We start from the raw sequence: 23,250 nt of genomic DNA on the forward strand, positions 1-23,250 counted from the left end.
CGTCATAAACTTGAGAGAATCAAAATTGGTCACATACTGGAAAATGACATAAAGTTCTTTAGGCGTATAGTTGACAGATCAGTTAACCTTTTCCATAAGCTATTTTTTTGAGAGACCCCGGTTTATAAAATTATGTCTTCTTATACGGCAGTAATAATTTATAGGCTATGATAAGCGCGAGACAAGGACAATACTACTTTCTAAATTTAATATAATGCCGTTTATACTTTTGTTTACGAGATGAGCTAGAATTGGACTCTGGGTATATGATAACTTTGTCTAATTTATAAACCATGTTTCTGATTTATCCTCAGCCCCAAATCACAAAGATGTACAAATATTCTACCCATTATACCAAAACAGCTTTTCAGTAGGGTAAAGATCTCTGAACAAAATGGTCAATAAACGATGATAGAAATCAACCCTATCTGAAATAAAAAATATAACAGGACTGAATTAACTTAGAAGAACGATTGGGGGATTTAGGTAATGATAAGCAAGGCTAAAGAAGGCATTCTAACTAGGTAAATGAATACCGGGCTTGGTAATTCCGACGACTGGAAGCAAATTTCAGGTAGAAAGCATAAATGCAGTCCCATCGACTGAAGAGATCAATTTCTCCATTGCGTCTTGATACAAATTGATTAAACTGTGGTGTTTCTTTCTTATTAAAAAGAGCCATGAGTTCAGTAGCCACAGATTTGAAGCCCTGGGTTCAAATCTATCCCAAAGACCTCAGTTGCTCAAGGTTGAAATTCGGTTATATTGAGTTGCCATCGGAATCTCGAACACGATCGCCCACCCGCCGCCTGTAAGAGCCCAGGAGAAAAGGTTCGGATGCGAGGTTTCCAGTACGGCGGGACCTTTTTCGTCGTGGCCGGGGTGGTGACGCTGTCAAAGCGTCTTGTTTTCGGAGTCGCCGGTACCGCAATAGAATTAGTACAAGAGCGGCACTTGTACCTACCCAGAGCCCGCCGAAGACAACTGCGAGCGCATTCCTTATGACTAACTGAGTGTTTTTCTCCGTTGAACATTCAGCTTTTGTAGGAATTGCAGGTGGCGTATTCGCGGGATTGATATTCTTTAATACAGTTGTAGGGTTTCTCAAAGATTCAAAAACCTCAAGTATATGTTGCTCTGTAACACCCCGCCTGATCGGAGCAAAACTAATTTCATTGTTTTCATAATCCAAAAATGCGTAAACTGCTCTGATTTTCAATCAGTGTATGCCACAAAATGTAGAGTTGCCTCCACAAAATAGTTTGTATTCGGCCATGCTGGCTAGTTTAATTACCTAAAAAATGGATGTCCCAAGACGATTGAGGAACAATCTTGAACCATCAACTGGTATTTGTATTCACCGGGTTGGGATCTAGAATAAACTAGAGTATCCATCAACTCTACGAATATTGTGCGGTTTCCGTAGAATATTAAATCTAGTCCCCATCCTGGCGGTGGTAAATCCTTCAGAAATATGTCATTGCCTTCTGTCTTGATTTGAACTTCAGCTTCCGTTAAAGCAGCTTTGATCCTGTCAATATAGCCTTTGTAAAGACAGATAAACCTATAATATTTTAGTGACTATATCAAGAGTGAATCGAAACCACTAGCCTGCAGTTACGTAAGGTCTGACGTACGGGTCTCCAAAGTCAAATCGTACTGGCGTATCTATAGATCCGATGGTTACTGGCGCACCGGTAGTAGTAATAGTGATGTTTAATTGTTGGGAAATGGACCCATTCGAGGCGCCGGGCTCGAGGAGTTGGTGTGTCGTTAGGTCTTCGACTGAGAATTTTGCAATATCCACACCACCAAATATAATAGACCCGGAACCTTTCTCGTTATTTCTTAGCTCGTTCCCAAGATGTAAACCATATGAGGGAGTATTTGTTATGTTCCGTGACATTAGCGTTATCAAAAAAGTCGAATTTGGCAAACCTATACCTAAAGATGAATACTGATCGGTGTTTCCATCTTTGGCGTTTTTGACAACGGGAATTTTCATATGCATCCGCTTGGAGCCTTCGAAGTTAATGATACTCAATGTCTATTTAGACCGCAATTTGTTCATTAATTTATACATAACGCCCGAGCGTTCTCAGACGCCCCAAAGTACTAGTGAGAGACGGAGTTATATATACCTTTACCAGTTCCCTTGTTTTAGCGACAGTTGCACCAGACGCATTAGAAGCGGTATCGGCAGAAATATTAGACGAGGCTTCAGAGGTAAAAAGTGGTATAGGGGGGTGATCGGCAGAGCCTAGAGCCCCAAAAGGGTCAGATAAAGAACAATAATTTCAATCATCCATTGCAATGAGGGATGGGTTCATGAGTTCATTCTTCCGGATTCCATCACTTACCCATCGTTTTGTCATCTTGGGTGGCTGTGGTATTCGTTGAGCAAGGAGGACAGCCGGCAGGCCGAGCCCGTTTATTTTCTTTAAGGCCCCTTTCTGACACAAAATATATAAGATCCCCAGTTTCAAGTACTAAATCCTTCTTCTGCATTACTGTGTTCTCGATCTCGGTTACTTCTTTATATTATCAAGAGATAAGAATTTAAGGAGTCAGTGATAAAACAACCCCAGTACGTTTAAGGTGAGCTGAGCATCGCTTGTAGCTATGCAGCTGCAAAACACAAGGCTTGACCTCTCAGCACTGGTTGAATCGGGGGTGTATGTCGTACCAATACTGACTTCGATGAAGTATTTCCGTAGACGCTCATTCTATACATACGTATATACGTATGCCCATAGTCTCTAGTAAGTGACCACTAATTCCAAGTTTGATAAGGGAAGTGGTCAAAGCGAGCTGTACATCGATCCGGCGACATTACAGGCAGGAAAGCAGGTGAGAAGCAATCTTAAGTTAAACAGCTTTTCAAGGACCCATTTCAACCAGACGCAAGATCTAGATACAATCAAAACTGGAAGTCCACGTACCCAGAGCACTTCCATCATTTGGAAACCATGCCCAACCCTCACATCGGGACCCGGGTTCTCCCAAGTACCGGGTTTCGTTTTTGAAATGCCGTTTGCTGAGCTGATCTGAGCCGAAAGTGTAGTCGTTATCGAGACTAGAGACCCAACTGCGACGGTCGGTTTGAGTGATGTTGTCAAAGGTGGTGCTGGCTTTGTGGTGCCTCCCCGCTCTGTAGAAGTCCCGTTAGGTAAAGTTTCGCCACCTTGGGCTCGAGGAGTTATTGTCATTGTCGTCTCATCGCCGTTGAATATTTTAATATTGTCTCTTTGAACCAAGTATGCCGGTCGTAAAATGGGGTTTCGGTCAAGACTATCCTGGCTACTCAGGTCTTCGGCCCGACCATGCCACGCACAGTAGAAGATTATAATCCCAACTATTGCACAAACAAAAAGGGGCGTCCTCCAATGCCAGGTTCCATAGTTGCCCATAGTAAACATTGAATGTGTTCCGAATGAATTCGTAAGCCTCAGATCCAAAGTTGACTGTTAGGTTATTTGAGATCCAACCCCTCTCAGAAGTTCGCTGTCCAAATTATCAAAGTATTATTAGCCTGCTATCTAGAAATATTAATGTTGGCGTACTATTTTACGACTTTAGGATTGATATGTTGATTCTTTGAATCGGTTTTGATGTTTGGAAACCTTGACAATGAAGAGAGGGGGTATATATCAATTAGGGCTAGTCAAATTGAGAATATGGGATTCGGACTGTTATGGTCAGCACCGCCCAAAGGCCGTGGCTTTGCACCATTGGTGCGGTTTATATTTGGGAACAGGGCTAGCACTTACGATAAATTGACAATAGCAAAAGCTCTAAGGTCTCTTCCATCTAACGCAGCGCAAACTATTCAAGGGAATAAATCTTTCAACCTACTCGGCCGCAGCTGCAAACTAGAACGAGAAAAATTTAAAACTAGAAGGAAGGCAGTCGTCTAAGCTATGCCGCCGGATACCTACGCCAAATTATAGAGACATATGAAAATAGAAGTGGGACTCGTCATACAGAGGGTCCCAGAATTGGTTGAAAACAAAGAGCCTATGCATACTGCAACCTGCAGAGTTCCTCGGCTCCTGATACCTGGCAGAGAGCAGCGCCAGCATTAGGACCAGTTTCTCTGCTATCGGCGTTCTAAATTTGCATATATAAGTGTGCATGCAGGAACAGTGGTCTTTTTTGCAACAAGTTAGGCAAGAGGTCTAGCGTATTTCCTAGTTGGGATCGTTGGGATCATTGGAGATCCCAAGGTCACCTATTGCATTGTCACGAGCCCCGAGCTGAAGAAATTTCAAAATTGAAATTCTTTTTTAAAATTGGAAAATAGTTCTTTTTAAGCCGGGTCTCCATCACCCATTTATCAAGGTGCCTTAAAAAGAGCTCGTGCGCAAAGAGGTCTAGAGTTCTTGGTGATGAGTGTGATCTATAGATTTAGAGTCGACTCTCGGGGTTGAGCCCCAAAGTTCAGAATATATCGGTAAATATGCGAATGAGGATATAATTTAGCTCTACCCCGACCTTTGAAAACAAGAGAAATACTAGATCGTCAGATTCCATTTGATAATTTTTGATCGGAATACAAGTTCTACACCCAAAATTCAAAGTGTCCTTGGAAAGCTTGACCCTCAAATCAACCATCTGGCATGCAAAGCCCACGAATCAAACCTAAGATACATTCGCCAAGCTCCTCTAGCAAACACCTAGACGCTCCACGCCGTGATCTTGCATCCCAGGACCCTGGTTCTGTGTCACACACACCCAGTGGCTTGCTTCCATGAATAACGCACCTCTGTTATAGCTTACCGACGACCTCGATCGATCAAGGTTGAAATGCCGAAAATATAGCTATTGTTAACGCCAAAAAAACGAAAAGATCGCAGCCTTCCATCGAAATCTGCTTGCTAAATCTCCCAGAACTTCGATCCAAATTAGATCTCGGTTCCTTGGTCCGATCCAAATTAACGGGTTCAGCCTCCTCGTTGAAACTATTATTAACACCCCAAGAAGCCCATCAACAAACTATTGGGGTTCATGAAAATAACAGATCTGAATATTACGTCGTTTGATATCATACTTGCTAGGATATGTTGTGTTACCATGTTCCAAACAAATGTGGTTACAGGCTGCAATTCTGCGTGGAGCCATAGCGGCAGTATACATCGTTGCACCGACGAGGCTCTTTTGATGAATTAGCTTTGTCCACATGAGGCAGTATGCCTTGTCCGCCAAGGCTATTTTTACCCACCGAGCCTGTACTGTTGACCATTTGAATGTACATTAATTTTGCCCGAGGGCAATTGTATAACCTTAAATCACCAGGACGAATGTTTGAGGATTCCGTTTATCCATTTCTAAAGGTTTCTTATAGCCTTCATTACAAAGAATAGACACGTTAGACATAAAAAAGAGGGATGAAAAAGAAAGGAAGAGAGGATGAACAGCAATAACCCCAGGCCTTTCAGTCCCCGCTTAGTTTATCAAAGTAAAAAAAGAAAGAAAGAAACAAAGGCGACACAGGACCTAGAATTTTATCAAAGCGTGGAAGCATAGCAATTTAGTCAGTTAGCACGCTTTCGCTTGTTAGAAGTTCTCTTTCTTCGTGTTTTCACGATTCTTTTTCTCTTCATATTTGAATTTTCGTCAATGGTAAAAGAAAACAGTTAAGAACAGTAAAAAACCAACAACGGGTTCTTTGTTTTAATTTACGCGGTGACGATACGAAGGCTATTGATAAGAAAATATTAGCAATCTCTTATGCAAGATATTTCGTCAAAAGTGGTGAACGGCGGGCAAACTCACGTATTCGTATGACCCAAACCACCCTTCCATCCCTGTACAGCAATGATAACATCTCCCCTAGCGAACAGTCCCAACTTGACACCGTCCTCGATACCCCACTTCAAACGCTTATCGACATCCTCCTGCCAGACAATAACGCTGAAATCGGGTTTGGCTTCAGGGTACTGGAATGGGTAGACACCGCGGTACAGGTGGGCACGACGGGCCGCAGCGGCATTACGAGTAACCATGAGGATTGGGCAGGTTGGACGGTACTTGGAAAGCAGACGGGCGGTGTTGCCGCTAGATTGTCATTGTTAGTACTGCAATTATTGTTGAACAAAGAGAGCAAAAATAGATACTTACGAAGTGGAAAGGACAACGATTGCGGCAGCTTGTTGTTCCAAGGAGGCGTTGACAGCAGCAATAGCACAGGTTTCATTGGTCTCGGTTGGGCGGACTGTCAAGCTGCGAAGGTCATTGAATAGAGAAACGTAGTTGATAGCGGTTTCCGCGATAAGGCAGGTTTCGTGCATCATAGTAACGGCCGCTTCAGGATAATTTCCCTTGGCAGTCTCACCGCTAAGCATAACACAGTCCGCGCCGTCGAGAACGGCGTTTCCGACATCCGAGACTTCGGCACGGGTTGGGCGGGGATTGTATGTCATGGATTCAAGCATCTGAGTAGCGCAGACGGCGGGCTTTCCGGCAAGATTGCACTTGGCGATCATCATCTTCTGGGCCATGAAGACCTGGGCAGGAGGAATTTCGATACCGAGGTCACCACGGGCGACCATGACACCGTCAGTCTCCTTGAGAATCTCGTCAAAGTTGTTGACACCCTGTTGATTCTCGATCTTGGAGATGATTTGAATTTCTTTGCCTTCCTCGCCAAGGACTTCTCGGATAGCACGGACGTCATCGGCACGACGGATGAAACTGGCAAAAATCATATCGACGCCATTCTTGACACCGAATCGAAGATCTGCCTTATCCTTCTCAGAGAGAGCTGGAAGGTCAACATCGGTACCGGGGAGGTTGACACCCTTCCTGGAGGAGATCCTGCCGTTGTTCAAGCACTCGCACAGGATGTTTTGTTCATCGACGATCTTGAGAACCTTAAACGAGAGAACGCCGTCATCGACGTAGACAATGCGACCTTCCTCGATAACCTTGGTAATGTTCTTGTAGTCAACATACCTAAAAAAAAGTTTATTAGCGCTTTTTTTACAATTTGCAACTGAAAGTGGCGTGGCCTACATGTTCTTGTTATCGGAAGCAGTCTTATACTGTTCATCGGTGGTGATAGTGATCTGATCGCCAGCCGAAATTGGGATATCGGCATCGCCGACAGTGTTTCCTGTCCTGATCTCAGGTCCTTTCTATGACATGGTTAGCCCTGTATCGTATCGTGGTTATATCGGTTAGGGGGAGATCGTACGGTATCAAGAGCAACGGCCAGGGGGCGGCCTGCCTGTTGGCGTTCGGCTTCTTTGGCATTGTCGACGACGCTTTGGTGGTACTATTATGATCAGAACAACGGTTAGAAGGAATCCTAGAACCGAGGAAGAGCTGTTTACGGGCCATACCTCATAGGAGCCGTGAGAGAAGTTCATGCGAACGATGTTCAGACCACCTGTTTTGGGAATCCTGGTTAGCCCCGCCATGCCCCCACTATTACCCAATCATATCCACAAACAGCACCGACATCTCAATTAAACTATTTCAAGGCAAAGATGGAGAGCCTACATTTTCGCAAGGTGTTTATCTTCTCAACGGAGTTCGTTTTGGGGCCTAGTTCGATGTTAGGAGGTGAGAACCCCGCCGTCAGCCAATTACCCCTCCATGGTGAGCCAATACGTAACAACGGGCCATACTAACCAATGGTACAGATGATTGAAGTTCTTCGGAAGTTCTTCTTGGGAACATGATTGATATCAAGAGCGGAAGTCCACTCGTAGGTGGTCTTTACGTTGGAGAGAGCCATTTCGACGTGTTTTCTGAAGGTAAAGTTTACTGCTTCCAATGATGGTTGTTGGTGATGGCTGGAACAAAGGGCTGGTAGGAGAAAGATGAAGATGGACAAGCAACGATACCTTTGAGGGGACAATTGGCTAGTTTAAATAGAACTAGCTGGAGCAACTGTCTGGAATGAGCGGTACTTTCTGTTTTTTCCTTTTTGTAGCGGATAAAGGAATGCTGCTATCGGCGATATTCTGAGAGGTTGTTCTGGCAGTGGTGGTTGGTGGTGGTGGTGAGAGAGCAAAGGAAAGGTCGGTCCAGTAGAGCTCACCAAACCTAATCAATTCAAAAGTTGGTGGGGGGCCGAACATGCCTGTTTAACCACCACTATTAACCTAGTTGATACCAAAACCACCCACTACTGCCACCCCAAAACCAGTATTGATTCTAACTAATTTGATACATCTATACGGTCTATGTTCTTACTTAAGGTACATGTGTGTCTGGAGGTACCTCAGTAAGTACTACCTTTCAGCTGCTTGGATGGATATCTAAACGTCAGCACGGACCAGACCAAACTCCACCAGACCATTCCCAATGGAATTCATAAATTCAGCCAATTCAGCGGGGCTATGATCAACTGGGAAATCACCTTTGAAATGGCAGGTCGACGCTCCGTTTTCTCCGCTACTCAGGCTGCACGCCAAGTCGCTGGCTCGCATTCTATGACGACTTTTTTTTTTGGGCCGGTCCCTCAACGTCCGCTAGTTACGTTGCCTACATGCCGCCGAAATGTGCTCCGGACTGGTTAGTACTGAGGCTGGCAGAGAGAGGTATTAGTAACGCTCAACAATTAACTCGGCGGCCGTTTGGTCCCCGGTCATCGAGACGAGGCGAGGAATCCTAAGCTACGCGTGAGGAGCAAGGAGGACCCTGAAATTCTCAAAAACAGGCGAATGGGAGTAACCCTTTTCGCGTCGTGTCGGTTCTAACCAATCGAACCTTTTCGAATACCTCGCGGTGATATCACTTTGTCTGCGCAGGCCATAGGTTCGGTCGCAATATAAAGTTATCGCTGTATCTTCTTAAGATCTTCTGCAATTGATCGCCGAAGAGACCACATAACTCGAGATTTAGTGGGCGCGCCGCATTGTTTATGCCACAGAAACTATAAAGAAAAGTTTAGCCCGTTCATATCGGATCAAGACATCGCTACTGAACTTCTAGCGTACATACAGCCATAGGATATCAAATCCTGCTTGATACATGTTAATTCCATGTCCAACACCTTCGCGGTGTGGCGGACTATCTGAACAACCTCAAAGACTAATATCATTTCGATGATAAATGGGAGTCTGGTCTTGACATAATGCCCTCTTTTACATATAAGAGGAGGCAGTCTAAGGGCTTTCTTCTCGTTAATTATTATAGATCCGCAAGATTATAGCCGTTTTTATGGCAGGTTATTCCCCGACATCGCTGTTTGCGCCACAATATCAGCCACTTCAGAATACCACACAACCAACACCGTTTATCCAGGTATAATAATCCTTTTGCCATAAAACCGGTGAAAAACGCCCTCGAGAAGATTGAGAAACACCAGACAGAGTCTATAACGGCCGGGGAACTAGACCTTTCCGAACAAAAAGCTGCGCCACCTGGGAGCGTAGCTACACAATCCTAGTAACCTTCAAATGCTCGAATTCCGTCTACTGTTCATCATTGAACTTCAAGGGGGGCGGGATTTGCTTCCGGAGTAATCAACTCATCCCAAACCGAAATATTCCGAGGTGACCCCAAAATACCTCGAAATTCTTCGCCATGAACCTGCAAAATCTTTTCTTGTCACACACAAAATCAATCTGCAATACTTTCCGACAATCATTATTGACGGGATTACTGACTTTATTCTTCGCGAGACGGAATTTTACAGCCTTTGCGAAGCTTCCCACCTCGTAAGATCTATTTCGAATAATCAATGTCAACGTTCTTAATCCAAAGAATCGTCTATCCTACCTACCTCTAAAAATATTCAACTTAGTATTAGAACACCTGACATACTGCGACCGGGTATGACTCTCTCTAACAACTAAACGCCTTCAGTATATCACCCTAAAGCTACCCGCACGCGCGCCGCCAAGTACTATTTACAGAGAACTACTCCTACACGAGACTCGCACCGCTACATCGATCACCAAGAAATTTTTTATACTATAGCCATCCACTTTGCTTGCCAACCTGTTCTACCCCCCTCTTTCTCGATTCTACTACAGATGTTTTATATCCTGCCCCGCTTTATCCCGTCCACAGAGCTAGTCTTGCGATGAGAATTTCACTCACTGATCAAACCTCCAGTTGCCCCAACCCAAAGCCTTGATGAAAAAGCCAGGTGGAGCTTTATGTCTAATAATAAACTACCTAAGATCGTCTGAATGCTCCTAAACGTGACAGGGGAACAATTCCCTGGGCGGAAAGCATCTTCTTCTCTACAAAACAAAGCCCTCAGTCCACTTCCAACTAGTATGTTGGCACCAAACATTCGTAAAAGCGAATAGAACCCTCAAACCCTGGGCAAGCAGTACAAACAATCATCCAGTGCGATCACCACCGCTGCAGCTGCTCTCGAGCCATTTTGATCGAGAGCCCAGGTATGGGAGCCCCGGCACTAGATGCCTATTCCCCCGCTGGAGATCATTATTCCAGTATGAGGTGGTTCCCTATCAGAAAAGCCTATAGAATATCACACAACCAAATACTCCCGCCGTCTCCAAAATCTCAGACAAGCACCTTCATAACAAGGAATGCAACAGCGGCCAAAAGTTTACCAAGGAAAATGGAGAATATCCATCCTCCCTTCAACGGCCAACTATGTTCTCACTATTTCTTTCCCATCTTCCAGAAATATTAAGAAACGCCTGGTATGGGAAAACTTGCGCCTGTTGGTTATCTCGGAAGCAGACCATTATAGCATTACTGTGAGATTCAACGCACTTGAAGTATTCTCAGCGGAAAACTCCTTATCTCTCATTCTTGCATCCGAAGTAGACGTTTTCAGCGTCCAGACTACCACCGCGAAGGCCAGAAAGCTCGCTGCTCCAGTTGATCCGGTTAAATTCAAGAAACATTTAAGAATTGTCAAAGCTGGCTCTCAGCCCAAGATCCCGCTGGCTCGAGATGTGTGCTTTCCGTTCGACCCTTCATGACCAGATCGAGATTGATATTCGTAACAATATTGATCGGAGGACTTTGGATTCTTACGATTAAACGGAGGATAACTAACGACAGGCCGGTGTATGGGGCTTGTTAGCCATTTTTATAGTTTGAAACAACAAAACGTTGTTGAATTAATTCCTTTGCTTTTCAAGTCTCATCTTTGCACCACTTATCTCCAAATATAGGTATCTGGACCCCGGAATTCCCCGCGCCTCATTAATATCGTTAGATACGGCAGCAAAGATAACGTGATGTCATAAACAGCCTTAAATACTTGTCTCGTACCCAGACTTGGAAGCTTAAATACTAAGTCTCCAGATTTTTCATAGACAAGGCCTAGAAAGCCTGAATACGAGAAAATTGGAAAAATTGTACAGATAAATGTCTGTGCCTTGCTGTTGGACTTCGCTAGGATCCTTCAGCATTCAGCCTCACCGCGCATCGCCCAACGTTTGCTAGGGGTATCGCTAGCTATCTCTCTCGCAAGGGCCGTCTTTTCAGAGACATTGGCGGATTGACGACGTCGTCCTCAAGAGCATCAAGGACACAATAGATTCGGTAAAAGACTGATGCATAAGTAGGATGCATCCTGCTCGTTCCGACCGAATTCGCCACTCCCAACGATACTGGCTATTGCAAGTGTCTCCTCCTCTTCTTACGCCATAAAAATACAACACTATCAACACAATCTACACACCACTATCCATCTAGTTACGAGATCCTGAACTTATAATTTAGGGCTAAGATGCCGAACAAAATCTTTAAAAGAGCTCTCAGAAAACTTCATATAGTTCGGTCTTGTGACGATGAGTCTTCCTTGCCTAGCAAAAGCAAAACGACCCAAAAGGTTGAACCCTTCTGCTTAGACTCAGGGTTCCTCAACCTGCCTCTCGACATCTTTAACCTAATCCTCACCCATCTTGTCTACGCAGATATAGTATCCCTCTCCCTAACCACTAAATCCCTTCGCGATATCTGCCCACATCCGTCTTCAAAAGTTTCTCCAGAATCAGAGTGCAGAAGCCAAGTGTATCAACGATGCCTCCCCTACCAAAGGGATAGTAGCAAGAGTTACAAGAAATCAATTTTAATCCGAGGCCCCACACAGGAAAACTGTAGCCCTTGGGAAGGAAAATGTTCATACTGCCTTCACCCTCTGTGTCCCCCAACCTGTCCCTCGGCTCTTATCTTAGACTATCGGACCGGTATACTCTATCCCGCATCCCTCTACCCGTTCCACCTCGCCACCCCTGCACCCACAGACGGCTTTCCAGAAACATCGGGTTGTCTCGAACGTTTCGTCCCAGGTGATAAACTATTAAAATCCCAATGGAATAACTCTCCGATATTCCCCCCAGACAATCCAATTTACAAAACCATATGGTGCGAACACCACCGCTGTCCCGAATCACTCCTTAAAGATAACTACATGAAGGAAGACGCACCAACAGGCGTCTATAGACTTTACGGAGACTATTATGCTGATGGGAATTGGGAGACAGCAAGAAACGGTCCTCCAAAAAACTCTCGAAGGACGCAGTTCACAATCCCACATACTAAATTTTTAGCGGGGTATCGGAAAACACCGTTGAATGAATCTCCTAAGAGGAGTAGTGAACGGCCACCATCTGCAAGTCAGCCGAGTACATTAGAGCCACTGGACAACGTTGTGAAGTTCTATAAGTTGAACCTGAACAACGGTATCGATCCTAGCTTTGACTCTGAACGAGATCAAGACCCGATCGACGAACCATACTTCTACGACACCCTTTGTCGGCACTGTTTCCTCCCCCTCAAACGCCCCGACACTGCAGTTATATTCTGGTCCAAAAGGACCTGCGAGTGCGCGCAGAAACGCCCATTTAAGTCCCGCCTAGGCGAGCAAAGTCACAATCCAATTATTACCAAACCCGGTTGTAGCGGCTGTGGTATCGTTAGTGTCAAATTCACGATAATCGAAGCATTTACACCAGTCCCGGCTTACGATTCTCATATTCATTTCTCCCTAGTCCTCGCGTCAGAGATGCAAATTGGCAGTATTCGGTTGAATCCAGGAGAGAGACTACTAAATAGCTCCTCAAGACGCCTTCCCACACCGACAAATCGACCTGCGGCCCCTCATTTACAGCGACGGTTACTTCTTCTCAACCCCGAAAAACATCAACAATCTCTCACTATAATTCGCTACGAACCCATCATACCCTTGCCACCCAAAACACTCAGAGGCTTACAAAACCTCCCCTCCCCTATCATCAATAGGATTTTAATCTACGTCCTTTATAACACTAGGTATCGAAAACTAAGATACATTTCAGAAGCTCGCCGTTTGATATTCCATGGGTGGGCTGACTGGACTTGGGATAATTATCGTAATGCACCTGCTGGCACTTGTTCGGAATGTCGCAAGTTTAAAAGTCTAGATAGGGAAACTCGCTTGCGCTCGACATGGCGTTGTACTGATGATTGCAACTATGGTTTTCATATGTTTATGACGAAAGGTAGTATGAGAGGTCATTAGTTAACCCTAACATATATCGATGCACAATAGCTTCGCCTAGTTAATATGTCTAAAATCTTGCATGTTAATTAATTAAATACAACAGGTAACTGGTTCCTGAAACCCCTATTATAATTTAACTATTGCGTAGGATCAATAAATGGCAATCCGACTTTACCCTCTATAATATTCAATGCCTCGAGAATCTATTGTCCCAAAATTAGTTGAAGCCACTAGATTAATCTCATAAATTATCTGACGAACCTTCTCATCGTCGAACCTCCTTCCCACTAACTGTAAGCTAATAGGTGCTTCTTTATAATATTCCGGATCCCCTAAACATTTGTTAGTAGAGAAGCCTCTCTAAGAAGAGGACATACTCACAAAGCTCCATATTCCGCCTATCCTTTTCTCCCGCCCCCTTCCCACCCGCGTAATCCCATTTCCCTTCGTCCTCTTTCCCAACTTTCCCCACCGGAAATACAACTGCCGGATAATCCACCAAATTCCACAAACTAGTATAACCCCAATACTTCGCCGTATTCAGTCTCGGGGCTACACCGGGGCCGACAGGGCATAACAAAACATCGATCCCGCTTTCGTTCCATCTTGCCACGAAATCTCTTCTAAAGTCGTCCCGCTCGAGCGTTAATCCCCAAAGGTCATTCATAGAGTGTCCTGGAGGCTTTGGAACTTTTGGTTGCGTTAGAATCCATTCTGATAATGGGAGGACTGGTTCGTTTGTTTCTGCCATTGCTGCCCGTTCTTCTTTTCCGCCATCCGCGAAGTATAATGCAGACTATTATTAAGTTTAGTATATACTTCCTACAAGCAAGTTTACAGGGCAAAGGACAAGACTTACAATAATATCCCAAGCCTGTGCCGCGTTCGTCTCCTTCCACTCCACAATTTCAAACTCATCCTTCCAAGCCCGCAGCTTCTTCACAACCTCATCGATGGCCCTGAGTATCGGTGGGTGCGGCATCACAACACCATCCCACCTCATAACACCTATTTTCATTTTCTTCATCCTGCCTGTAACAGCATTAAGTGGGAAATGCGATTCTTCGCGCCAAGGCAGGGGTACCAGCATTGGGTCCGAAAGCCAAGGTTTCGAACCAATAGCTACGGACATGAAGAGCGAAAGGGCAGGAAGGTGAGTAGAAAGGGGGCCCACGACCGGGACGATATGTTCCTCGCCTTGCATTGTTGCGGATTGACTGCCTATATATTCCCCATCCAACATTAATTTTGAACTTTTATGATCCGTATGTCTTGTGGCGCGATACTTACCCATTGGCAGTCGATAACTTGTCGGCCTCAGTCCATAAACCCCTAAGGTTTCAATTAGTAAGTGTTTTGCAAATGCAATCAGAGTCAAGTCCATACCGTTATTAGCAGCAGGGCTCCTAATACTCCCCCCAATATCCGTTCCAACTCCCAAACAACTTCCCCTCAACCCAATCAACGCCCCTTCACCACCACTACTGCCTCCACTCGACAAATTCCTGTTAAATCCATTAACCGTGACTCCATAAAGATTATTTGAAGTCTCCAAATGCATCAACGTTTGTGGCTGGGTTGTTCGAACATAGAAGATACAACCCGCATCATATAACGGTCTTAGTATATCCGCCGTTTCGAAAGCGGTGTTTCCGACCCAGCCGCAGAAACCGGCGTTTAGATCGTGGCCTTTGAGGCCCAAGTGCTCCTTTATGGAGATTGGAAGGCCATGGAGGGGACCGACTGGCTTTCTATGGGTTTTTAGGTGGGCGTCTAGTTCTGCGGCGCGGGCCAGAGCGACCGAGGGGAGGAGTTCTGTGGTACAATTCGTCTGGGTATGATAGATTAGTATATCATTCATTGATCAACCCTGAAGAAGTATAAAAATATTAATACGTACGAGTTTTTGGGCAATAGCAGCGCGTTTTAAGAATGCCCGAGTAACATCAACGGCGGAAATCGTGCTATTCGCCAATTGTGCGAGTATAATGATAGGATTTGCCTCGGTAATTTCGATCTCTCGCGGCGTTAGATAGTACTGGCATGTTTTGTAGACGTTCAGAGGTAATTTGGAAGGATCGCCGAAGTCTGGGGTTATGATTGGATCGGGCAATTTTGCGAGGGCTTCGATGGTGCTCTCTCGGTGGGCTTGCCGTTCAGCGGCAATTTCCTGCCAGGATGGCATCTTAGGGTATATTAGATAGTGTACGTAACCCCGCCCTTCAAATATCTCCTTTATTAATACTATATTTTAAAACTCGGGAGAATAAAACTAAAAATCCGTAGCTTGAGGATACATATATATAAGATTTCAATGTCGTTATGCGTGAGAGCGACTGAGGACAATGCTCCTCATCGATTGCGGGGGCACACAAAACGCCCGCCGTTAGCCTTATTCTGGAACTATATGGTTGCGGATACATATATTTCTGCATGCACATGTTCTTATCGGCGCAGCTGCACAGCCATCTTATCGCCACCGTATCGATATCTGTGCTCTGCATGCTAGCTGCGCCGTAAGGAAAGTACTAAATCGTATCTAGGATCTAAAGGATCTGAACCCTTTCCCTCTTTTTCAGAAGCTTCTCCGCTCCGTGTTGGGTTACGTACATATACCTTGCCTGTTCATGGCGCTAACGATGCGGGGATATATCAGCTCTGATAAGCGAACCATATTAATATTTTTGGATGGCGTTCATAGATCTTAAGATCGAGAGCCGTTGACTCACTTAAAATGTCTACATTATCTCTGTTCCTTTTGGGATACATGATTAATCAACTGCGGTACTGGAAATCGGCAGACGGTGGTTGCAATTGACGGGCGAAGTATGCTACCGGTATACCGAATTCGCGAAGGGCCGAGCCCAAGAGTGTAATCCTAGAACCCTTGATTATATAATATTAGATATCAGTCGATATCATGATAACAGTACTAACATGTTGACGCATAGGAACCGCGGCTACATGCTACAGCACCGACAACAGACAAGCAATCATTGTTTTACAAGTGTAACTAGGTTATAATTACTATATCTTACGACCTCTTATAACCTTAACTGGTACCAGCTTAAATAGTCGCTGAATATATAACAATGTAGGCGTACCGGTACCGGCCCATTCGTATCTAAATTTTACGATCAAGTCAAGGTGCCCTCTCATGCAAGCCGGCCCAGGCCCTCAAAACACTTAGTACTTCAATGGTGCATGCGCATGTTATGCAGTGGTCAAGTGGGTTCGAAAAACTGCTTTGTATATTTGGGGTCCGGTAAGAGACTGTTAATTTAACCGACAAGGCTTACTTACAAGTCTAACCGAATTCAAAATACAACGCTGGCAACACTATAATGACACAGATTGATGCATGGTGCTTATACGCTGCGAAGAATATCTCGATTGGTATAAGTACCTAGGATAGGAATTTTCCATTGCCCCGTCTATAATAGTTTGTTTGACCTGCAATAAACTTTTGGCCGCCTACGGTGGCACCTAAACTGTGAGTTTAAATCACATTTCTGGTTGTCTCAAACCAGACAATATTTCTGGTATTATTGTTGCCAATAGGATAATTCTACTAATTCTACACCTAATCATAGCCTCGCCTCGAGACAAAATAAGCCGAGTCATTATATTAGCCCGCCTATAGGCTTATCTGCATGCCTGTCTGCATAACTACCTGCTTACTACCCTGTCCAATGGTCTGCACAAACTGGTCTACAGAAAGCTTTAAAGCCTGCCTACTAACCTATTTATGGGTCTAGGCTCCTGTACATCTGCCTACTAGTTTATGTATTAGTCTAGATACAAGCTTAATTACCCTGCGGCCTATCTACGCGTTTAATTACAAAACTGTAAGTGGGCTGTAGCTAAGGCCGCAGATTAAGTATGGGTTCGTACGCAAATTTTAGAATTAGGCTTATAGACACACTAATAAGAAGCAAGCTTATAGATAGCTACATGTTAATAATTAAAACCAGTGGGTAGACCCATGGCTAGTTTATTAGGGGCTTATAGGTCAACCTTTAAGCTTTAGGTAGAATTGTGAACAGGTTAGTAATTAAGCAGGTTGAAATTGTATGTCGTCAAGTAATCAATCCTGTGGGCCGGCCGATAGGTAGGTTGGCCGTTATCTTTAGGTGGTTTTATTTACCTCTTTGAGCTCATGAGTTACCCTTCAATCGTGTGATCAGTGTCCGAAATATATACGAGACTATCACTCAATGAGATCCCTTCTCTACGAGCGGTAACCCACGTACTCTATATGATACAAGACAAAGGCTACAGAATATGCTAACCAAACAATTACGCATACATACAATGAACAAAACCAGTATCCGTTGCTAAAAGTAAAAGGTTGCTTCGAATCCAGACACTCTCGAGATCTCGTAAGGGATCTTTTTGCTAGCTTTGTGAATCTCCGAGCACCAGTTGCGGCGACATTGCAAGTAATCCTACATCACGTAACGTCGAATCCGACCTGCAGAGGGCTCCAAAGTCTCCCTGGAATGATGCCGCGTCTAGAATGCAATTGGAATTCTCTATAGCCGTAACTTCGGAAACAGGTATACAAAGTGTGGACCGCGTCTGCAATACGAGACTATTTAAGTACTTATGTACCCGCCAGCTTAAACCCGGAATAACTATTCGGCTCAACTTGCTAGTTTTGAGAATTCTACAAGGCAGTCAAATTTCAACGCAGACTTCGTGTATGCATGCCAGGATGGCATACATGAAGGACTTGTCCAAACAAGGCAGAGCACAATTAGAATCAGGTTAAATGTGTTTAAATATCAAGCAAGAGAACCACGAGCGATGATATACGTAAATGATGAAGCTTAGTGCAGCGATAACCTCAACCCCGCACGAATATACATACATCCGACATAACTAAACACTTAAAGCCACCGCGATTGTCACATATGGTACGCCCAATACTACCTAATAGTCACTATACCGTGGCTTGGATATGCGCCCTTCCAGTGGAAAGAGCTGCAGGGTGCTCCATGCTCGATCTGGAACACGATGGGCCATCTGAGGTCAGCCTCGGTGATGATAATGCCTACCAGCTAGGCAGCATTGGGAGACACAACATAGTCATCGCCAGTCTCCCCCTAGGATCTTATGGCACGACAAGTGCCGCTGTTGTCGCAACACAAATGAAATCGACCTTTCGTTCGCTAAAAGTCTACCTAATGGTCGGAATAGGCGGCGGGATCCCAAAGCCGTCTCACGACATAAGGCTTGGGGACATAGTTATCAGCAAACCGGAAAACAATCTCGGAGGGGTCGTACAGTATGACCTTGGAAAAACCGTGAAGAGAGGGCATTTTGAGCGGTGTGGCAGCTTGAATAAGCCGCCACAGATTCTACTTACTGCGATAGCAGGTCTCCAAGCCAGTCATGAACTGAAAGGGATAAACAAAATTCGAAATTACTTATCAGAGGCATACCAAAAGCATCCCAATCTAGTAGAGGCCTACACACACCAAGGCCAGGAGCACGATGTATTGTATAAGGCCGATTATGAACATGAAGGGGATACTACCTGCGAATCTTGCAACACCGACGAAGTGGTCTCGCGCAAAGTCCGAAAGAACATGTATCCTGTCATTCATTACGGAACCATAGCTTCAGGGAACCAAGTGATCAAACACGGTGTAACTCGGGACCGCATCGGCGATGATTCCGGGGCTATATGCTTCGAAATGGAAGCCGCCGGTTTGATGGATCACTGTCCATGCTTGGTCATTCGAGGAATATGTGACTACTCAGATAGTCACAAGAATAAACGTTGGCAACCTTACGCTGCTCTAACCGCCGCGGCGTATACGAAGGAACTTGTTTCTCAAATTGCTCCTTTAGGTATTTCGTCTCCACTATCCCTAGAGTCAAGTAGTCCTCAATATACTAATTTGCAAATTACGGCACAAGCGGGCAGCACTATGAGGCAAGATCCTCGTCACGTCGCGAAACAACATATCTTTGATATTCCTAGAATTCTACACCCCCATTTTAGCGGACGTCAAAAGTATCTACAACAAATATATGATGCACTTCACCGCGGTTCTACCAGCGAAAGGGGAGCAATCGTCTCGATCTTCGGTATACCTGGGGTCGGGAAATCTCAGCTTTCCATTAAGTATGTAATGGAGAACAGAAATGGATACAATTTTGGCTTCTACGCGATAGCCAAAACCGTCGATCATTGGCTCAGTAGCTGTACTAATATTGCCCTGGCTTTAAACCTACCCGGAGCGGGATCTATCGACCAAGGCCAAATAACACAGGCTTTAAAGAGATGGTTTGCTAGTAATACTGATTGGGTCCTCATCATTGATGATGCTGCATCATCCGTCGTAGAGCTGCTCCGAAGCTCTTTGCCTCAGAACCTCAACGGCCATGTAATCCTATCCACGAGGGACAAGCACATTGCACACGAATTTTGCCCTTCAGCATGTTGTATTCAACTTCTGGAGATGGATTTAACCGAAGGCAAAGAATTGGTACTGAAAATATCTAGCCGGGAGGGAGATACTTCTGAAGTTGCAGAAAGAATCAGTCAGGAACTAGGTGGCCTTCCACTTGCGTTAGAACAAAGTGTAAGGTGTGCAGTGCAGAGATGTTGGAATCTCAGTACACTCTTTGATAATCTACAGGAAAGCAAACTACAGGTGGTGAAGGATCCGATAGAAAACTCGCACCATGCCGATGTTATCACAACCTTAGACATAGCTCTCAAGGAATTAGGTCCAACCCATATCGACATCTTGAAACTTATCCTATTGATGCGCCCGCAAGCTCTCCCTTTGGCACTTTTGACAGACGGTGCCCCTGATTTATCATACGTCCGCGGTGAATATCATACAAGAGACGAAACCAATGATAGCAGTGGCGGGATCAATGCTGCACCAACCAAAGAGAGCAAAATATGGAGGAAGCGGATCCAGAACCGATTCACAGGGCTAAGACTCATGAAGTCCAAAACCAAATCCGAATTTACGGTATCCCAACATGAAAACACCATGAAACTTCGGGCTTTTAATCACATGAGAGGCATTCTTCAGTCAAAGTCGGAACTCGATAAAGCGATATTAGTTTTAGAGAAATCATCAATAGTTCGACGGTCAGAGAACGGGAGGATCTGGGTGCATGACCTTTTTCGGGAGATATTACAATTCAAGATCGAAGAAAGTGAAAGAAAGGTTTTCGTGCAGTACGCTGCACAAATCGTCGGCCGAGGATTCCCGGTCGAATCGTTCCATACCAAGTCGGCCATTTGCAGTTGTTACCTCCCGCATGCACTCGAGGTGATGATGCTGCTAGAAAAGTACAATCTGCACAACAAAGAAACACTATTGACGATGAGATCTATTGGAAAGTATTACTCTTGCTCTGGAAGAATCAGTGAATCTTTACGATGGTCTCAACACTTGCTCAAAATCACAAACGATACACTAGGGCAAGGCCATCGAGAATCATTGATAATAATGGCCGAGGTCGGCACAATTTTAGGCGCTCAAGGGAGCACCGACGAGTGCCTGCAAATGAATACCTGCGTCCTGATCGGTCTCGCAGGATCTGACTTTATACAGTATGCTCGTGACCGATTTGCCAGCACCAATAATCTCGTTGCCTCTGCCGAAAACAAAGGAATAGAAGTCTTTCAGTTGTGCCAATGCGTACTGAGGGCAATAGACTGCGATCAAGACCATATGGCTTGTCCAGACTGGGAATCAATACTCATAGTTATTGGTAACATTGTATCTAAGCTTACCCATCACATTACTCCTGGTGAAGGTACCGAGTTCTATAGGGAAATGCTCGCTACAGAAGTAAAAATTATGGGCGAGGAAGACCCATCGACAGCCAATACTGCTTGCAGTCTCATAAACTTCCTTATACTTTATGAAAGATATGAAGAAGCATTGGAGCTCTGTAACCATTTCATTCCCATAATGATAACGATTTACGGTGAAAATGACTGGCCAACATTGAATATTTTGTACCGTCAAGCTATGGCGTTCTTTGGGCAGGGAAATTATGATGAAGTTAGGCAGATATTGGAGATGGCAATCTCCAGGGTAAAGAATACGTATGGAGAAGATCATCCCTTTGTGTACCAAAGTATCAGGGGGCTAGGTCAAGCATTGGAGAGGCAAGGTCATGATGATGAAGCTCTGGCATACTTTGAGCAGGCTTACTCTGGCTCGCAGAGATTCTTTGACAATAACCATTACGAAGTACAACTCACGGCTCGATGTATAAGACATCTTAAGGAGAAGCTTGACAATGACAGGGTGCCGGAGGTTTTGAGATATCTATATACTACTAGATCTATAGAATGTATAGAGGGGAATCGGGACTAGTTTGTATGTGGACTTAACTACTACTTAATTAACTAAATTGCGGAAAGTCTCTATATCTATGCTACTACGTATACCCGGTCTCGCTTGCGTATACCCCGTTATTTTTTCGAACGGGGCCTAGTTAGGGCCGGCTACGAGGCAACATTTAAATATTTTAACACACAACATAGCAAAGTGTATACGAGTTAACTTAGCTAGCTCTACGCAACGTGCACGCTAGTACTGGCTGGTTAAAGCGCTTTAATGGCACCAGCTCTCGATTTATCGATGTATTAGACCCCAAGAGCAGTCAGCCTAGTAAGTCTGGTTACCGGACTGAATTCATGAAGAATAGTTTGCAAACAAACCCTCGCTTAATTTTAAGTCGTATATCGAGATTGGCTTCGAGCGATAGTAGAACTCCCGTTTGCATGATAATTTCTCATATTAAGTAAAAAGGGTTGGCAATTCAAATGGGGGGCCTTTCGAATAAGGAAGGCTTATGTACTGCCTGAGGAATATTTTCTCAGAGAGCATATTAATATATGATGCAGGCTGGTCCCGTTTCTGGATGTCACAAAGGGCATATAACCTTGTTTTTCTGCATTCTTGTATGTATTTAATCACAACGATTATCAGCTTTGTTACGAGACTGAACTATCATGAGGAATGGCTAGTAGCATCATAGAGATATACCCTTCGGTTGTTAGTTTGGGGTTCGCCAGACTGGTAATATGTATATCGGGTGGTGGGGTGAATGGCCAGCAAAGTATTTAGATAACATACTAGCGCGGGAACGTTACCATAACCATGATGGATGAGATGTGGTCTGATCGTACCCAGATATGACAATGTGTGTATAGTTCATTGGTGTTCTGGCCATGGTATCCCGGAAGCAACGGTGTCAATCTCCACTTTGGAGTCAGGTCGAGAATTGCCATTGGAATGCATCGGAGGCGGGTCGCAGTGTGCAGGTGGCGGACATCAAAGACGGGACAGCGCAGCGGGACAAAAAAGGTGGTGCATCTGCAAGCGAGCTCCCATTGCCAGGGCTTTGCGGGGCCGATGAGCTCCGATTGGGAAATAATGCTGAATTGGGAAACCGTTGCTGTTGGTTACCCGCGTTGGACTAGCAACCACAACAACAACAACAACATCCACAACACAACACAGCACAACACAGGGCCACCACACCACACCAACAAGTCCCTTGGCCCTATCATGAATCAATGAACGAAGAGATGGATGAAGGAGGATCCCAGTAAACCTTCCAGCCTGCAGCAAGTATCGAGGAAAAAAGAAGTTAGTAGACAAGTCACTGGATCCGACGGTTTGTATTAATACCAGTGCAACTGCCTGTTCTGTGTTATACAAAACACGTGCGGGGACAGACAGACGCTCTGTCCTTTCTTCCTTTACCCTTCATCCTTCCATCTTTATCCGTTTCAAAACACATCGGTCCCGTACAACGTGTAACGT

At 44.7% G+C, this 23,250-nt stretch overlaps 6 protein-coding genes across 6 annotated transcripts; 3 read left to right on the forward strand and 3 right to left on the reverse strand.

The window, feature by feature from the left end:
- Positions 1-735: 735 nt before the first annotated feature.
- On the reverse strand, positions 736-3,419 carry AOL_s00004g86 (uncharacterized protein; the record flags this gene model as incomplete). The annotated part of the gene is made up of 8 exons (XM_011118736.1): positions 736-891; positions 965-1,208; positions 1,295-1,564; positions 1,638-2,047; positions 2,142-2,260; positions 2,361-2,534; positions 2,687-2,726; positions 2,943-3,419. 8 exons carry the CDS (start codon positions 3,417-3,419, stop codon positions 736-738), a joined length of 1,890 nt encoding a protein of 629 aa, XP_011117038.1.
- Positions 3,420-5,678: 2,259 nt separating this feature from the next.
- Positions 5,679-7,741, reverse strand: AOL_s00004g87 (uncharacterized protein; the record flags this gene model as incomplete). The annotated part of the gene is made up of 8 exons (XM_011118737.1): positions 5,679-5,700; positions 5,776-6,057; positions 6,121-6,954; positions 7,015-7,136; positions 7,196-7,276; positions 7,344-7,390; positions 7,504-7,548; positions 7,636-7,741. 8 exons carry the CDS (start codon positions 7,739-7,741, stop codon positions 5,679-5,681), a joined length of 1,539 nt encoding a protein of 512 aa, XP_011117039.1.
- Positions 7,742-10,517: 2,776 nt separating this feature from the next.
- AOL_s00004g88 (uncharacterized protein) lies at positions 10,518-10,919 on the forward strand (the record flags this gene model as incomplete). Its single annotated transcript, XM_011118738.1, has 1 exon — positions 10,518-10,919. The coding sequence occupies one exon, from the start codon at positions 10,518-10,520 to the stop codon at positions 10,917-10,919; it is 402 nt and encodes a 133-aa protein (XP_011117040.1).
- A 755-nt stretch (positions 10,920-11,674) lies between these two features.
- AOL_s00004g89 (uncharacterized protein) lies at positions 11,675-13,447 on the forward strand (the record flags this gene model as incomplete). The annotated part of the gene is made up of 1 exon (XM_011118739.1): positions 11,675-13,447. One exon carries the CDS (start codon positions 11,675-11,677, stop codon positions 13,445-13,447), a length of 1,773 nt encoding a protein of 590 aa, XP_011117041.1.
- Positions 13,448-13,566: 119 nt separating this feature from the next.
- On the reverse strand, positions 13,567-15,614 carry AOL_s00004g90 (uncharacterized protein; the record flags this gene model as incomplete). The annotated part of the gene is made up of 7 exons (XM_011118740.1): positions 13,567-13,632; positions 13,691-13,761; positions 13,811-14,225; positions 14,289-14,650; positions 14,720-14,761; positions 14,816-15,260; positions 15,330-15,614. The coding sequence occupies 7 exons, from the start codon at positions 15,612-15,614 to the stop codon at positions 13,567-13,569; spliced, it is 1,686 nt and encodes a 561-aa protein (XP_011117042.1).
- Positions 15,615-18,345: 2,731 nt separating this feature from the next.
- Positions 18,346-21,792, forward strand: AOL_s00004g91 (uncharacterized protein; the record flags this gene model as incomplete). The annotated part of the gene is made up of 1 exon (XM_011118741.1): positions 18,346-21,792. The coding sequence occupies one exon, from the start codon at positions 18,346-18,348 to the stop codon at positions 21,790-21,792; it is 3,447 nt and encodes a 1,148-aa protein (XP_011117043.1).
- Between the last annotated feature and the right edge of the window lie 1,458 nt (positions 21,793-23,250).

The sequence above is a fragment of the Orbilia oligospora genome (genome assembly GCF_000225545.1).
Source record: "Orbilia oligospora ATCC 24927 unplaced genomic scaffold scaffold00004, whole genome shotgun sequence".
NCBI lineage: Eukaryota > Fungi > Ascomycota > Orbiliomycetes > Orbiliales > Orbiliaceae > Orbilia > Orbilia oligospora.